General features: G+C 36.3%; 1 protein-coding gene across 2 annotated transcripts in view; it reads right to left on the reverse strand.

Annotated features, from left to right (window-relative positions):
- Positions 1-13,531, reverse strand: part of il11ra (interleukin 11 receptor subunit alpha) — a 44,649-nt gene that overhangs the window by 4,795 nt on the left and 26,323 nt on the right. For both annotated transcript variants that reach the window (XM_088628778.1, XM_088628777.1), the window contains 7 exons: positions 11,312-11,426; positions 9,379-9,545; positions 7,964-8,127; positions 6,708-6,849; positions 5,502-5,582; positions 3,415-3,517; positions 898-979 (listed from right to left, as the gene is read on the reverse strand). In XM_088628778.1, coding sequence (XP_088484904.1) covers positions 901-979; positions 3,415-3,517; positions 5,502-5,582; positions 6,708-6,849; positions 7,964-8,127; positions 9,379-9,545; positions 11,312-11,426 — 851 coding nt within the window. In that variant the 3' untranslated portion in view covers positions 898-900. The remainder of the gene's footprint in view (positions 1-897; positions 980-3,414; positions 3,518-5,501; positions 5,583-6,707; positions 6,850-7,963; positions 8,128-9,378; positions 9,546-11,311; positions 11,427-13,531) is intronic.

The raw sequence follows: 13,531 nt of genomic DNA on the forward strand, positions 1-13,531 counted from the left end.
TTCGAATAATTACTGGCTGTGTTTTAAAGGGACATTGGATAACAAAACATGAGAGGTTTTGTAACTGAAAAGACCCCCGAGGTGAATTATTTATCAAATTTCCTTTGAATCATCACAACAGTAAGATTTTGCTTTCCTGCAGAACATGAATAATTAATATCTGAGCCTCACCCTGGGTAACAGGAAAAAGGCTTGAATTTCAAGTGTGAATGCATGAATAGCTATAATTACTAAAACCATTTTTATAGTTCAGTGTACATTTCCTTTGTTCAAGATTTTTCCTCCAGCCTTCACTTTTCATCTTCAGTTGTTAAGGTATTACAAGCACTTTGCCCTCCGCAAAACAGAGATCTGTTTTCACTACTGTGATTCATTTTCGCCAAAAGATGAATAGATCAAAATACGACATTCATGTTACAAAACAAAGCTCGGCAAAAATTCACAGATGAGCTTGAAGAGCCTGACACCACTGGTTTTCGGTAAACTCAAAATGTCAATCAAGCCATACAGACTGCCAAAAGTCAAAACAGACATATTTCATTTTTGTGTCATCAAATGTCAGTCTGTTTAATATTCACCTTCAACTGTAATACAAATGAGTCATACTTGTCCCTCACGACTGAAGGATACTTCATGATTACCCTTTAATGAAAATGCTGGTAACTGAATTGTCTCTTACAGAAATTTGATATTGAAATTACTGGAGTAAAATAGACTCAGCTGTGATTGTTTGCAGAGTCTTATTGAGTGGGCTCCTCAAGCACAAACGATACACTAACAAAATATCAGCTATGGTTCCCCTTCTTTTCAGGGGGCTGCAAGCAGTGCACTGAAATACGAAAGAAAATCTTGTAAACTTTGAGAAAGACAAAACATGTTTCATGACTTTATACTTACGCACTAAATTGGCAGTGACTTCATCTTCTTCATTGAGGTAAGTTCCTGCTTTGTTCCCTCTTCCTTCCCTTTACGTTTTAACCTGCAATTACCAAGAAAGACAAGCTTAGAAATCACTGGGTTGACATTCACTGTCAGGGTGAGATTTACTGTGGTTCTACTCATATCATTGTTGTACAGGACCAGCAAATAACTTTTAGAAAATACTTAAAAATAACAATAAAATGTCAGAGTGGTTACAAACACTAACTAAAGAGATGTGTAGCTAGATGAGTCTGATTTTCTTCATTGGACTTGGTTTCAACACTGTTCCAAATTATCTCTAGTTAATTGTAGCACTTTATCAAAACACTCAGCATAAACTAAGAAGCATAACCTCAGCACTATGCTTTAAAAATACCCAAATCACATTTTGTACAGTGTAAGAACAAAATACAGCAGCAAAACAATATGGCTATTCCAGCCATGATTTTCGTCAACGAAGGTCTGACATGGACTTTTGCATGCAGTTCTGTGTTAGGAATAAGAACAGCAAGTGCAATGTATTGGGGTTGACATAATAAAATCTCCATGTCTGACATAATAACAGCTTTAGATGATAATAATTTAGGACCTGTGTGCTTACACTCTTGACTAAAATTTTCATTTCATTATGGAAGACTATATTTAAATGATATACTGTATAAAGCCTGAATGTGTGCGATTCCCCATCCCTCTAGTTGTCCCCGTTAGACTATTTTTTGAATAAAGAGCATAAAGTGAACACAGGTCAGTCAAATGGCATCTTGAGTGCTGAAATCCCTCAAGATTCAACTGAGATTCTATCTCCAGAATGTATGGAGGTCAACCTTAAAGTCACACTGTCTAAACGCCTACTTTCACTACCTTGTGATATATGGGATGTCATAAAGCCCCTAGGGAGACGATTTTCAAGTCCTCCAGGAAATATACTTTTACTTTGCCGAAATTGTATAACCCAGTTCCTAAAAACATTCTACACTAATATTACAGACACTGCTACTGCTGGGTAACACATTGCAATACAAAACTGTTTTAAAATAACCATAGTACATATGCACATACATATATATAAATAAGAGGAAATAATAGTTACTTATAACTGGGGCCAATTTTTCCCAGAACCCAATTAACCTACAGTACAGCACACGTATGTCTTTGGATTGTGGGAGGAAACTGAAGAAATCCACATAAATATGGTTGGCGAGAACATCCAAACTCCACTCAGCACCCTAGGTCCAAATCAAACCCAGGGCCCCAGCACTGTGAGGCAGCAATGCTAAGCACTCCACCATCGTGCCGCCCCAGTAACAACTTCAGCTCAGTAAATTCTTTGATTTTTTGGTTAACTAGCCCAGAGGAATGAGAACATTAGTAGCATGACAATGAAAACCAGCTGTGAATTCCCTGCCTTTACATTTGTTTTTATATTTTGTTCACCAAGAGCTATTTCCAAGCTATTCTAAGACACGGGCACAGACATACAGACTCTAAAGACTTATTTTCAACACTGAATCCTCAAACATTAGTATACCCACAAAATAAGAAAGACATGTTAAATCCAAAAAGTGTATTTTTACCCTTTATCTTAAAAGGCAGCACAAGGTGTGTGTATTGCTCAGTTAATTAATAACTATTTACCAATCATGTTGTGCATGTTATATGTAACCGTGTTATTCTTTCCTTCTGCTCAGAGTGCGGTGTATTGCTAATTGCCTGAGGGAACCTTTCTAAAAGGGGGTTTGTGTGTAGAGGTACACATGTGATACACCAAATACTTCTTAACAAGGTGCAACATGTTTTTGCTTCCCCCAGGGCGGATCTCCTGGTAAGAAGTATGAAGAGTTATTCTATTTAATCAGAATAGGTTTCATAATAGCAAATATAAATACTGATATATCACATAGGTGAGAAAATGCCAGCGTGCGTCTCAAAAAGAGTAGGGGTGTTACCCTGGCATCCTGGCCAAATTTACCATTTTTTCTTTACCAATAATGGCCTCCTAATAATCCCCATCTCTTAATTGGCTTCATCACTCTGTTTTCCTCCCCACTGATAGCTGATGTGTGGTGAGCACACTGGCGCACTATGGCTGCCGTCGCTTCATCCAGGTAGATGCTGGAGGTGGTGGAGGGGAGTCCCCATTACCTGTAAAGTGTTTTCAGTGGAATGTCCAGAAATACACTTATAATTAGTATTACATTTTTTTTTATTGGTTGTGAGTAGTATGTAGCAGAGACCAAATTAATAGATTTGTATGCAAGTGACGAATTAAGAAATTAACTAATTTTAATTTGGAGTAATAAAACACACACCAATGGATCATCAGGTTATGTGTTTGAATCACAGAAGGATTTTTTCATAATTCTTGGAAATCTAGAAAACTTTCTATATCTAGAGCATAGCCATCACATCACAAGCTGAAATCTTGTGCGCCCAAAGGGAAAGCAGAGGCTGCTGTTCATTAAAAAAAGATGCCTGTGCAACAGCACATCTCACCAGATCAAAACAACAAAGAAGGCCAGCAGAGCCAGAACTACTCCTGCAAACAGCCCGAGAGAGATGAGCATTCCCAAATCGCCATAATGCTGGATACGTACATCTGAGGAGAGACAGAAAAACAAGAATAATTAAAGGGACAGAGTTTAAAAACACACAAGCAGCCCGCAAGGCTTTTGATGCGAGTTTGAACTTCCTTGTTTAAATTTAGCACACAGGCACGTACATGTTGGTGTTTAATAGGTCTCTTTTCCTGATGTGATACTTCTCTTCTGTGGTGCATATTTGCTATCTACAGTATATACTACACACACTTGCTCACAGGGATTGGTAATGCCATGTGAATGAAATGCTTGAAATGTTATGACTGCAGCATCCTCTTCACAAAATTCGGTTAAGCCTTTTGTCTCTTTAAATACTATATATAGCTGAAACCCCTCATTATAATTTAAACCACCAAGGCTAGTCTTTATCTTTGAATTTTTCCAAATCTTCCACTTCAGTGCTAAGAAATACGTGACTAATAACTGAATGTATGCGCGAGAAAACTGTTAGGAAAGTTTTGTCTTCTCTCTCCTTTAAAAAAATAAACTGCTGAGCTTAAAAAATAAAAATGATTAAAAGTTAATTTAATCTTATTTTAGTTTGACAGTAACAGCATTAATGGTTGAATCCTTGGTGTGCATGTGTGCTTGTGTAATGTTCAGAAAGGTTATAACCTTAAACCAGGAAAACCATATTTCAATTTGAAGGATGATGATTTTGCTTTTCATAGGTATTGAAAGTTTAAGACATAATTTGACAACCACTGCCAGAAGTTCTTAAGTACTTCTGTAGAACTGGGATTTATGTTTGGAGGTCTAATCAGAGCTACATGTACAGTACGTTACAAACAGGAAAGTCAGTTTGAAAGCACTTAATGGCCTTAATGTCAAGACTATATATGACTTCAGAAAATCAAGGTTTTAAAACAGTTCTGTTAAGTATATATAGCTATAGGTAAAAGACTGCTCTTAACCAGTAAAAGCATGTTATTGTATTCAAAAAGGACAAAAGTTAATTCAGCCAAATTCTAAAGAAAGATTGTCTTGTATTTTGCCAACACATCAAGACACTGTTTTCATTATATAAGCACTAGAGTTTTAAAAAATTGGGCAGAGCAAAATTGACGTCTTAAGGCCTTAACCGCTGTTTTAAACCAAGCACATTCTTTTACTGTGATTACAAAACAATTTGCTAGAAATTATTTTTTTCTTCCCATTTGAAGTCAGGATTTTAAAGGTCTGTTTGTTGTTTGGAAAGTAAATTGCACTGCACAAACAAACAGAGAGAGACTCACTAATGGAAACAGAGGTCTTTCTAGCTCTTAAATGTAGACTTACAGCAGTATTTAGCCATGATACTCAACAAAAGCATCAGCTTTTAATTTCAGGCATGTAGATATACACTGTAGTTAAGTCTAGCTCCAAATGCTTTCGAAGGGAAAAAGGCACAATACATAAAACAAACAGTACCTGATGCATTTTCACTTACTGTTGTGGAAAAAACAATATAATAATTCTATGTCAAGTTATAAGACACTACAATATACTGTAGTTTATACAAGTTTGTTGCAGCTCACGTAAGATTTCTTATGGGAACTTCAAATGTTTATTTTATGCTTTCTGTGAACATGGACCACAGGTTTATTTGTCTTGCAGTTATTTTTTACATATAAAATAATTTCATTTTGAATGTAGTGCTGCCATACTAGACATAGAAAAAGCTTACATTAAAAGGTAAAATGAACTCCTTTTCACAAGGATCAGTGCTACATATAAAGTACATTTCTGTATATAACTGCATACAGTAAATATGAATTTTAAATCAGTTAGTCCACTACAACATTTTACCATTATTTACTACAACCATTTACTGACTGTTCAAGAAACTTAATAGACATACCAATTAAAAACAAGTATAGTGGGACAAACAATAGTATACATAATAAATGTGTATATCAGTCTGTTTTAGATGATGCTCCTAACATTTACGTGTAAAATAACACTTAGGGTTTAAAACCTTGGTTCATCCTGTGGTGACTTTACCTGTTTTCGGTGTTGCAGATTCTTCAACAATTTCAGTACCCCAGTCTGAATCCTGAGCAGAAGCTGGTGTAACAGTTGGTTCTAAAAATAAAGTAAAAAGAATAATAGCAAATAAAAAGCCTGATAGACAAATCAGGCAAAACCTCTCACAAGCTGTGTGTGGGCAGTGATTCATGTAAGCTATTTAGAAGGCTCCTTTTCACCCTAAAGATAGCAGAAATTAATCTGAATCAGTTCTTAGAGTACATAGCCCCTTAGACTGCTGATTTTCTGCATGATTTCTGGAAGTCAGCTTGTGGCTGATTAGCAAGCAAGTGATAACACATGATAGTACAACACAAACCCTCAAATGAACCATTCCTGTAACACAAATTGTTTATTTTAGCAAAGGAAAAAGGTGATAGATAGCTTATGGTTTTCAAATGGCTTTAATGAGGAAAATAGAAAAAATAACCATTTGCCACATAAAATATTTGCTGTTACACTTCTTGCCTCCAGAGTTCTGGCACATGGATACTCTGGTGTAAATTACCTCTGCAGAACACTTAGTATTTATGGCGAATCAGTCATGGAAGAATTAACTCTGCAAGCTGGTAAGTTTGCAACCATCTAAACACTTCTAAAAACTTTTAGGATTACAGGGATGCTTATTAGTTGTAAGCATGACTGGAGGATGTATGCTCCAGTTTTCTCAGAATGCATTCTGCAAAAAAACTAAATTCATACCCTCAGAAGAACAAAGCTCTACCCTTAAAAACTTAAGAAAAAGAAAGAAAGGGGATTTACACTCTTTAAATATGCACCGAGGAAGACAGAGAAAACTATTTTGCTTATTGTACCTATATAGTAAAATAGAGTACAATACATTTATTTGAATGAGCTGGACATTATCCTAGATGCACAGATTTCTTTTTTCCTAACTATACCAAAGAATTTCTGACACAATTCAGGCATAAGAAAGGAAACTCCTTCACAGAATAAGATGTGATTCAGCGTTTTAAGTAAGATGGTTCGGGATCATCACCAGTAGTATAATATACACTGACATTTTTTATCACTTCCTGTACTAGTACAGATTAATTTCTGAAGCCTGTATAAAATTCTGTTCTTGTCAAAAAGACAAAATTGGACCATGCTGCCTTCAGTGTGATAACCTTCCTTTTGTTTGTTAATGAACAAGTTTTTCCTCTTGTCAAGTCTCCATACCTATCCAAGGTAAGGCTTCCACTTCTGGACTCCATTCACTCCAGTCCCCATTGTCGAAGTCATCTTTTGCCTGTACTTGGATTCGGTGACGTTGACCAGCTAATGCATCAGTTATTATTAGGTTTGTGTCCGTCGTTTTCACCTAAGGAACCAGAAAGCATATTTCAGCATAAAATAAGGTATGGGTGAGGGAAGCTTTCTGAACTGAAAAAATACCACCAAAAAACATCTTGCTGTATTTGAAAAACCCAGTATACTGTATATGTTACTAATTTCTCATCTTCTAGTAATCCATTTCACACCATAAAAGGTAAATACTGAAAAATTATCATTCTATCCTTGGAATCAAGGATCACAGCAAAACCAAGCCTATTTCTGAAACACTGGGCACAAGGCTGAACTATACAATTGGACAGGGACAGAACACCAGGCCGTCACAGGACACACAGACTCACGGACAATTTAGATACATTAATTATCCTTGCTAGCATGTAACCGCAAGTTAATTGCTGTGAAACTTTGGGGAATTCTTTATGTGTATGATTACTTAGCATTTGTATCTCCATTTTCACATGATTACAATTTGAATGTGTATAGTTAAATAATTGCTCTGTTGCAACTGTCAAGCTAATAAAGGCTACTGATAAAAGAATTTGAATCAGTTACATTAAAGGTACAGAAATGCATTGTAATTACACATATAACTGCCATGCATTTGTGTTATAAACAATAAAACTATACATACAATAAACATGTATTTGCTGTGTTGCTACAGCATATTAACTGATTTTAAACTCTGACAATAACTTTTTCCAAGATGTGATAAAACCGAAAGGCAGGTTAAAAGACAGAAAACAAATCTTTACGGATACTTCCATATCAATCTTACTTGACTGCTGCTGTTACACTTGCATTCTATCTAATCCTAATCCATACATAGTGTTATTTATCTGAGTGCACCATTATGTATTTTAATATGTACACTCATGTGGCAGGTATAGCAGGACCAATTTCACCTCCACAGAAAAAACAGCTGCCAATGAATGACTTTTCTTAAAGCAAAAGAAGTCTATGTGTGGCCGGTTTTGTCAAAAAGATGGCATTAGATTATTTTACAAGTTTGTCCAAGGGACAAGGTTTTGGCTGGTTTGTGTAAATACAACAAAGCACAGAACAATTGAAACCTCAGGCATGTGTCATCTGACCACACAACCACCGCCGGCTGACCTCCATGCAAACCCAAACACAGAACTCACCAGGGACCAGGACGCTGACCCCACAGGCCTGTGGCGAAGCTGAAAGCGGAGGGCAAAGTGCTTCTCATTGATCCACGAAGAAGGATACTGCCACTTCACCTCCAGTCTTCTTGGCTGGCCAGGAACAGGCTGTACGATCACCCCTTCAGGAGGATCAGGCTTCACTGTAACACGACACAGATACACACAGGCCACTGTCAGTTTTATACACACACACAAACACACGAGGCCACTGCCGGCCTACGTGACCGCATGCAAACGCAGCCTGGTCAACTGCCTCGTGCCTGCCAGAAGCAACAGCTGAGTTTACTGAGAAAGTTAGAGAGATAAATAGAGAACATGTCATTTTTTGTGTTAGATCAGTGATGTTAATGAATCCCAGAGTAATACAAATGTTTCTATACAGATTATCACAGCTCCAGTTTTTGCAATTTCAGCTCCAGTTCTGTAAATCTATCCAGTGGTGTGTTGTCTCTGAGCTCATGTTAGGATTGCCGGGCATCAATTTCACTTTCAGGATTTGCCCAGTTTACTCTGATGCCACTACATGAGCAGAAGCTGTTACTTTGACAGATTTCGTCTCAGAAAAAAACACCTTAAGGTGTAATACATATTAGTAAAGGATCATGTATTGTACGGCATCATGTATTGCAAATCTGAGACATGCAATGCATAAAATAAGAATTGAAATGTTTGCATTTTGTTTACAGTTCTCAAAAAGCATAGTGTAAAGTGCACAATTTCTATATGCTTTTTTCCTGAAAAGTAAATAATGTCCCTGTTTTACAGTGAAGGCTGCACACTCTAGTATTGATTCAGAATACGGATACTGATAAAACAGGTAAAACAGCAGCATCATCTTAAAGAACCACAAAAAGATTATTTGGACAAGCCTAATGGGAGAGGGGTTAGGACTTGTCAGCCAGGGCTCTCTGAATCCCAGTAAAAGAGCCTCCTTTGACACTTTCTGGGAACCCGTAGGCTGGCAGTGAGGTCATGACGGACACACCTATCCAAAGTCTGTTGTGAGGTGAGAACGTGATAAAAATAACTGAGGTGAGGTGATTCTAAATGAAAAGCAAAAATTTCTGAGTAGTTACCTAGCTTTGGACATTTCCAAACATCTCTAGTTTCATATGCTATGAATCATGTGCTTGAGCAGCATCACATCCACACATCACAGATTTCTGAGAAAGGCTTTTCTGGTTCAAACTAGCTCTTCCTAAGAGTGATGATTTCTTATTATCCATCAACATCATACACGTATTAAATATCTGACTTGGTGAACATCTGTCAAATCCTGTCACAGTTATAAATTAACCAATTTTATCCATTAAAATGAAGTTCTATACATAAGTTGACACTTTTAAACAAAACCCACACCATGATTGAAATATGGTTAAAAAGTAACTTACCAATGTCATGTATCTGTAACTTTAATAATGTGAACTTAGATCCAAGTGGGTTGACCTCTGTGATATTAATAACATGGTAATGGTGCCAGATTGGTGGACTTCTTATGATGCATTCATTTACTGTGTACGAGTCCTGGTGGCACATCTGGACTGTGTCCTCTCCCATCCTGTAGAAGATATAAGAACATGGTCAGTAAAAAATAGTCCAAGTTAAGCCTAACATTTCTAAGATCATTTTAAAGTTCTTTGAAAAAAGCTCTTAGTGGATTTGTCCACAATTCCTTACTGTGACATCTGCATGGCAAAAAAACATGCATGAAGCAGAGCACAAACCTGAAACTGCCATTTGGGAAACATCATATTAAATAACAGGAAACTAAAAGTCCACATCAAAGGCTTCAGTTCCTCAAGACTTTGTCAGCTGACTGACTTCATTGTACCAGAATCCTGAAATTAAGTGGCAGATTTTTTTTCACATTTGTTTTTTTTTCATTTCTGAAAATACACTTTGAAAAACGGAGGTGAACGAATATGGATTGTCACCATGTGGTTGTGACAGACCACAAAATGGGTGACTACTGTATAGTCAATCTGTGCCTCACACACACATTTACAACAGTTCTGTAGCTGAAGAAAAACAAAGTCCCCAACAAATTACACATCATGTAACATACAGTAGACAATTTCATTAAAAGTATATTAAGTTTGATGAAATGTTTTAGAACAAACAGGCTACGATGTTATATTTTAATAAATTGCTTATTATGAAATAAGCCACATAATATATAGTCACAAGACCCCAAACATGTCTTCACACGCTGGCAACAAGAGTCAATTAAATACTTGAAGTGTTTTGGTGAAGGTGTTTCAGCTATTCAACACTTTAAAGAGATTTTCACGGTATCAAAGTAGAGGCAATTACACAGGAAAACAATGCATGAGAAAGCGAACTAGTGGACTTCAGAACTTAAAATAATGATGCACCTCAACACAATTTCACCTTGCACAACAGGAATGGGGGAATCAAAACCATGTTAACAAAAAAAAACATTTCAGATAGGCGATAGGTCAGCTAGAAAATAATTAACAGCCATGTGCCTTACTCAACCTCCCTGTCTATTACTTCACCGCTATCTCCTTCAATTTTGCATTTGTTAAGAGGTGATCACCAATTTCAGTGGCAACCTGGAATGGAGATACTTTTTAAATGTGTATTTTCTCTGATAAACTAGCCAAAAAATCAAAACACCAAACTAATTAAATAATCCAAATATACCTTGGTGATCAGCTGAGGACAACATCTGACAGCACTGTGCAGTTTGGTGTGTGAAAATGAAACTATTTCTAAATGAACACAATGTTACAATAACAAGCTTTTAATAGAACTTGCACTACAATACTTTTAGACATCTGCACACAGTTCCAGCATTGCTGAACTACTGTACCACAGATCACAGCATAGACAGGATGTTAAAGCGCAAAAGGAGGTGAATTAAAAAAACATTGTACAAAGCACTTAAAGTAAAAGTTACAAATGCAAGCAATCTACTTTCAAATTAAATCCAGTCTGCCCTTATTCATATGCAGGAGGTACAAAAAGATGTGAATTTGTGTGTTTAAAAGAATCATTTTTATTCAGTTTCTTCAATGTACATATAACATTTTAAGCAGTTAGTTTGGGTGCATCTAGCTAGTTTCCAGATGCAAGGGATTTCGCTGTCTCAAGGTCAGAGCTCTGCATATTTTAAAAATCTTCTTAAATCATTACATCCTTTAGACCCAGGCCAGTTCTAACTTTTCCCAACTGAGCAAAATGAGCTCAGTAATGTAATGTACTTGAGTGGAATGAAAAGCAGAATACCCAGAGGTGATGAAAGACTGAAGTTCAGGTCGGCAAATAAGAACAAATTTCCACCAAACCGTGTCCCCTCACCTGTACGTTGTGATGTACTTTGTGGGAAGAAAGGTCGTCTCCATTTGCTCCCAGGAGCAAAGGACAGTGGTGTAATTAGGCGCCCTGCAGGTCACCCGCACTAACCCTGGAGAATCTGGAAACGTTGGGGAAAAAAATAACATGAGGCCAAAAAAAAGAACTGTTGGATGTGTCCATCACATACATCATGTATGTTGGATGTGTCTCTATTGCTTCAAATTTCCATTTTTTTGAGTGAAGAACAGGAGAGGGAGAAAAGGCTCAGAACAAGCTTCCTTCCGCATTAGTCAAGGGTGGAAGAAAAAGTATGTTGCTCGCGTGAAAGCACAGTGAAAGGTCAGACTGGATATCAACTCAGATTTCTACATGGAAAATCTATTCTGAATTCATGAAAAGAAAATTGGATGTAACAAACATATATTTACTAGCCTCAAATATGATCCCTTGCTATCACGCACCGGCAGATCTGTTTGTAATGAGTCAGACAGAAGTACCCTTTTAAAAAAGCTAAATGTTTTTAAATAGTGTAACAGAAGTGTTTCTTACATTACTGTTACATAATAACTTTGAAATGGTGGTGTTTTGATGCAGTGCTCTTTCTTTCATGGTGTGAGGAAAATGGCCAAGTTATAAATGATGAAATGAAGAACTGTACCATACATTTTGTCGCAAACATGTGGCAAGCCTATTTCTTCGAGATGAAAGAGCAGTTTTGTGTGGTGAGTACTGTATACTGTGGTCTCTCTGCTGGAAGAGAATCTTAGTGAAGTGTCTTTCTTAGGATTGAGGAAGCCGACTCGCTTTTCTCTGAAATATTTATGGTTGTTCTTTTAAAAGAGACATCAAGTCATATTTTTGAAAAATCAAAAATTCTCCTGACCCACAACCACAGAAGCAGACACTGGGACTGGGTAATACTATAACAAACATAATAATATGTGCATACACTAATTATAAATGCCAAAATCTAACGTTTTTTTGCTCAAATAAAATTCACTCAAAGAAAAAAAAAGTCCTGTCACATTTAAACTTTCCACATATCTTTTAGTGACTCCTTGCACATTTTTTTTTACTGCATGGAAAAACAATTACTGCTGAAAGCCTCAACCGAAAGGAGAAAAATATTTCTGCTTCGTGTACTGTCTATCCCTCCAAATTTATAAGTGATACAATGCACAGAGCAAATAAAGAGTACAATGTAATCCAGATCCCTCTAGGAATAAAACAAAATGGCACATCACTAAAATGACTAATGACAAATCTTTGCAACCGGCCTGCAGTATCCAGCATGTTTGTCCTATAAATGTCCTGAAAACTATAAATGTGCTGGGCAGAGAATCAACCCACTAATTAAATGATCATGCTTTAAATTACGAGGCAAGTCAGTGCACTGTGCTACTTTTCCAAAATCAAAGCCACCCATATGGTCAACCAATTGTGGATAATCAGCAGTCTAAATGCAAATATTATGTACAATTACCTCAATTCATATTTAGATACTATCATATGCTAAATAAATGCAATATTCTTTTTATAGTATCAAAAGCAAACATTTTTGTATATAGTCAGTGATATTACTTTTTGCAAGTCTTGCATTCAAACTGCAACTGCTTGCAGTACAAAAGTAGTATCATGTGATTCTCAGACTGTTGATGCTCTTTCTTGTGATCCATGACCTCACTTCCTCTAAAGGTTTTTAAATGTTTTTTTAAAGGTTACATAGCAAGTTACTTCTAAAATGAATCCCTCATAATAGCAACATATGTTATGCTTAATGTTCATCTGGTAGTTATAAAGCTTTTAAAATCATACAGCTATCCATTGTTTATTCATCTAATGCCAAGCCAAATGCTTTAAGGTTAAGTATTTCATCTTTAACGTTCAAAACACATTCTAGAAAACATCTTCATGCATGTAACTGAATTTGCATTTTTACAATATATTGTACCCCAAAACAAGAAAAAAGAAATACTCTGACACTTTAGGACAAAAACAACTTAAATATGAAACTACACAAAAAATATAGCTCTTGTTAAAACAATAAAAGACAGCTGGAAAACATTTAATTGCAAGAAATTCTGAAAACAGTACAAGCTGAAGGTATCATTATTTTCATCTGAACCCTACACTGTATAACCAAATGTTTAAGAACAAGGAGTGCAGTACTGATTTTCATATTATGTATTTGTTTTGATCATATTATTAATTTCAAATTAGTCA

The sequence above is a fragment of the Lepisosteus platostomus genome, chromosome 4 (genome assembly GCF_059453375.1).
Source record: "Lepisosteus platostomus isolate fLepPlt1 chromosome 4, fLepPlt1.hap1, whole genome shotgun sequence".
Lineage (NCBI taxonomy): Eukaryota > Metazoa > Chordata > Actinopteri > Semionotiformes > Lepisosteidae > Lepisosteus > Lepisosteus platostomus.